Raw genomic sequence first — 1,839 nt, forward strand, 5'->3', positions numbered from 1 at the left:
GAGAGAGAGCGAGAGAGAGAAAAGAGAGAGAGAGAAAGAGGCTAAGAGAGGAAGATTGCAAGTTTAAAGCTAGCCTGAGTTATACAGTAAAAATGTTTCAAAAATGAAGTAGGGGTTGGAGATATTGAGAGGAAGCTGGAAGTAATAGTCATTATAAATTTAGGGCTGGAGAGAAATCTCAGTGGTGAAGAGCTTTTGCTGATCTTCCTGTAGACTCAAGTTTACTTTCTAACACCCAAATCAGGTGGCTTGCAACTACCTGTAATTCCACTTCTAGGGGAATCCAGGGCCCTCTTCTGGATTCCACATGTCCATAAGCACCTATACTGTATTACACAAGACATGCACACAAATAAAAATAATTTTAAAAATAAAGTTTTGGGGGACTGGCGAGATGGCTTAGGATCCCAGCAACCACATGGTGGCTCACAACCACCCGTAATGAGATCTGACGCCCTCTTCTGGTGTGTCTGAAGACAGCTACAGTGAATTACGCTGGAGCGAGCGGGGCTGGAGGGAGCGGGGCCAGAGCAAGTGGGGCTGGCAGAGGTGGTGACTTCAAATCCCAGCAGCCACACACATGATGGCTCATGGCCATCTGTGCAGCTGCGGTGTACTCATACACATAAAATAAATAAAATAAATCTTTAAAAAAAAATAAAGTTTTTGTAAAAATTGTAAATTTACATGTAGTATTTGTTTGTTTTTGCCTTTAGAGACGGTCTCTCTGTGAATCACCAGGCTGCCTGCCTCTGCCTCTCTGGTGCTGGGATTAAAGGCGTGTGCCACCACCGCCTGGCCCTGCATATAGTTCTTGATGTGATACTTTTGGAGATTTTTTTCCTGATATTTTTCTTACTGATTAACTGACTGCAGATGTTCTTTTGAGTCCAGAAGAGACCATTTTGGATCCCTCTGGTGATGGAGCTCCAGTGTGTCGGGAGCCATCTGATGTGGGATCTGGGACTCAATTCAGGTCTTCAGCAGGAGCAGTGCACCCTCTGGATCACAGAGCCAGCTCCCTACTGTTTTCTTTCCAAGGAACTTGTCTGTCCTGTGCCTCAGAGATGGGGCTTAGGAATCGAGCTTTTTTCTGACCTGGCCTGTAGGAGACCAGAGTGTCCTTCCAGCATAGCCTGGTTGATCCAGGATGAAATACAAACCTGAAAAGTGGGTGGCTGGGCTGGGGAGATGGCTCAGTGGTTAAAGAGTACTGACTGCTCTTCCAGAGGTCCTGTGGTTGCAATTCCCAGCAACCACATGGTAGCTCACAACCATCTGTAATGGGATTCCATGTCCTCTTCTGGTATGGCTTAAGATAAGGACAATGTACTTATATCCCCCCAACAATATATGTTATATCCCCCCAACAAGAAAGAGCCTATCATGTTTGGGGGGACAGAGGATGGGGGATACAGCAAGGGAATGGCTGGGAAGGTAGAAATGTGGCCTCAAAGTCCTAGGACCTCATGCCTGGCATGGAGGGAGCAGGGAAAGCCATTTCAGTGGAAACCTACATGTGGGGTCTTTAAGTAGATGGATGGTGGGTGACCTGGAGATACCAACCAGGGGTGGAGGACATAGTGGCTGAATGCTTAACACCTGTTTTAAGGACATTTTGACAAAATGCTGCTATGGATGGAAGAGGAACTTAATGCTGCTTGGGTATATGAAAGTGACCATCTGTTCCCTATGGCCTGCAATTAAGGACAGTCATTTCTGCTCCACTTAGGCTAAGTACTGTGTAATTGATGACATGAAGCCATGGCCTGGCTTTCAGTCTCCAGGCATGGCTTTGGCTTCCAGCTATGTTGCCCAAGCTAGCTTCCCCCCCCCCCC

At 46.7% G+C, this 1,839-nt stretch overlaps 1 protein-coding gene across 1 annotated transcript in view; it reads left to right on the forward strand.

Moving 5' to 3' along the window:
• Window positions 1-1,626: 1,626 nt before the first annotated feature.
• Window positions 1,627-1,839, forward strand: part of LOC116078703 (60S ribosomal protein L15-like) — a 1,955-nt gene continuing 1,742 nt past the window's right edge. The window contains exon 1 of the mRNA XM_031354047.1: window positions 1,627-1,665. Coding sequence (XP_031209907.1) covers window positions 1,627-1,665 — 39 coding nt within the window. The remainder of the gene's footprint in view (window positions 1,666-1,839) is intronic.

This window comes from Mastomys coucha, unplaced genomic scaffold (genome assembly GCF_008632895.1).
Source record: "Mastomys coucha isolate ucsf_1 unplaced genomic scaffold, UCSF_Mcou_1 pScaffold5, whole genome shotgun sequence".
Lineage (NCBI taxonomy): Eukaryota > Metazoa > Chordata > Mammalia > Rodentia > Muridae > Mastomys > Mastomys coucha.